The following is a 2398-nucleotide window of genomic DNA, read 5'->3' as shown; positions in this document are numbered from 1 at the left end:
ATTATTCTCCCTCTTAAACACGTGTACGTTGAGCATTTCTCCATTGTCCAAGCATATACTATATGAACTATGAAATCAGTTCTATATGTGGAGATAATAAAATGACATGACTTTTAATGTATTTTACAGTGAATGAATAAATCATTCATATTAATTATGTAGAAGCTAGAAAGGATAAAATGATACACTTTCTTCTTCTTCCTTTCTCTTTTAATTTAAACAACTAAAAGAATTATCATTTTTTTTATTTTCATTTTCTTTTTTATCCAAACATGACATAAAATGGTTTAGTTAGAAAATTATTAGCAAAACACAAACAGCGGGGCTGAAGTGAATTAGTTAAGGGCTCTTTTTAGTCCAAGGACCGGCGCTGATGCATGGAATATGAAAATATATATATAAAACGAATTATGATAAAACAACAACAACCATGTTGTAAACCATTGCAGTCAAAAAAAAAATCAGCAATCACATAAATAAATTTAACATTACACTTCTACTTAAAACTTTAAAGTTTTATATTTTTTTTCTCACTTGATGTTCAATTTTTTCAATATACTCATCATTGTCTTTTGGTTTGGGAACACACGGCTATTAACTAATTAAATATAGATAGTAATATTTGGTCAGTCCACCGGGTCAGAAATCATAATCATTGAAATATTCAATTCAGCTCTCAAGTCTCAGCTACTTTTTTGTTTTTGGTTAGATTGACGCACATTAATATATTTTCAAATCTATGTCCTCCTGCGAATTTTAGGAAACCATATGCACGGTCAAACATTAATTATATTGTTCCTGAACGCTTCGAAGACCACTCAGTTTCTGGTCAACTGAAACCAAGTTTCAACTATTTTCCTCTATGGCACTACTAAAATTCTTTCAACTTTTGTCTCACTTCATCCTCAGCCCCATCGCCCCATGTTTATATAATTTTGACGAACAAATTCATATATTTCGTTATAATTACTACCTCCAATTTTTGAACTATTAATTAATTCCTTTGTTTAGAAGCAGATAGACAGAAGAGTTAGACTCTATATTGGAAGAGACAGTAAATAATTTCCTGTTTATGGCTCATGCAAACTCACTAAATTTAATTTCGTTTATGCGCACAGATATTAATTTGGAAATAACTAGGAAAACAGCTAGCTATTAAAATGAGGGAGCGATTATACAAAATCTACAAAGTGCATTAAAGCTTGGAAATCAACTGAAATATTGGCAGTACGCCCTAGGCTACCAATAAAATCCTCTACTGGGTTTTCATCCATGGCTGCAACGGTGCTACTCTTCTCCATTTTTGGAGAATTGGCAGCAACAGCAGCTGCAGATACGGGGTTCCCAGTTAGCTGCTGCACGAGACTCATAAATTCTTCAGGCCTGACGTGAATGACCTTGGGAGATTTCAAATGCACTATAACTGGTGAATGATGTGAGAGGTGCTGCTTCTGCTTACTGATCTTTGTGGAGTTTCTGTTAATAATTAGAGAAGCAGGCTTTGGACCCTGCAACTGCTTGTGTCTGCTTGCTGCTTGGGAATTCATCTTCCTGTATGTGTGTGTGTGTGTTTGAGAATTCACAAAAGCTAAGAAGATGTTGAACTAATTGCTTATATAATTATAAGTTTGATAAGGCTTGAGCTTTAGAATTTGAGAAATAGTGGTGTAGGCTTATGGGTGGTACGGGGAAGCATATATATAGTATGATTGTATGAGTCAGAAATGGTGCGTGTTGGTTGAAAGTAGACAAGCGTCAAAACTCAAACGCCATGGTCTAGTCTGAATTGGTCGACTTTGCAATCTGCATTGATAATATTACATATTACTTGATTTTATTTTTCGTGCTTTTGGACTTTAGATACCAACATGGGGGAAATTTGCTATATTTTGTACAATATTTGCCGGCTGTCATGTCTGACTTGCTACGAATAGTGCTAAAAGTCGAGGTTTGGACCAGAATTTGCTGATAAATAAAAAAGATCATCACGGTCAAAGTCTTCCTATTATAATATATAAGGAGACATTTTTTGTTTCCTTTTATTGGCCGGCTGTAATATAATACTTTCTTTTCATTTTTAATTGTCGGATTTGAAAAAAAAAACTTTATTTATTTATCGTTTGTAAAGTTTAAAATTAACATTAATTATTATTTTATTTTGTCTCTTAATCTTTAATTAACTTATACGTGTATTTATTATGGAATGAAAAAATAAAATAAAATAATCACACAATTATTTTAATAGAATAAAGAAAATTTATTGTATACGTAATAATAGAAAAATTAGTATTCCGTACTAAGATTAATTAATGTGGTTGTTAATTCAGATGCTAAGAAATGACCGCTCAAAAAGCGCTGCTTCCTATTGAATGTCAACGTTTATATTAAGTCAATATAT

The 2398-nt window shown here is 32.2% G+C and overlaps 1 protein-coding gene across 1 annotated transcript; it reads right to left on the bottom strand.

The window, feature by feature from the left end:
* Positions 1 to 1172: 1172 nt before the first annotated feature.
* On the bottom strand, positions 1173 to 1547 carry LOC102661590 (VQ motif-containing protein 8, chloroplastic). The gene has a single exon (XM_006605182.1). It carries the CDS (start codon positions 1545 to 1547, stop codon positions 1173 to 1175), a length of 375 nt encoding a protein of 124 aa, XP_006605245.1.
* Between the last annotated feature and the right edge of the window lie 851 nt (positions 1548 to 2398).

Source organism: Glycine max, chromosome 19, assembly GCF_000004515.6.
Source record: "Glycine max cultivar Williams 82 chromosome 19, Glycine_max_v4.0, whole genome shotgun sequence".
Lineage (NCBI taxonomy): Eukaryota > Viridiplantae > Streptophyta > Magnoliopsida > Fabales > Fabaceae > Glycine > Glycine max.
The sequence above is the reverse complement of the archived record's forward strand: the minus strand, read 5'-3'. Positions and strand labels throughout refer to the sequence as shown.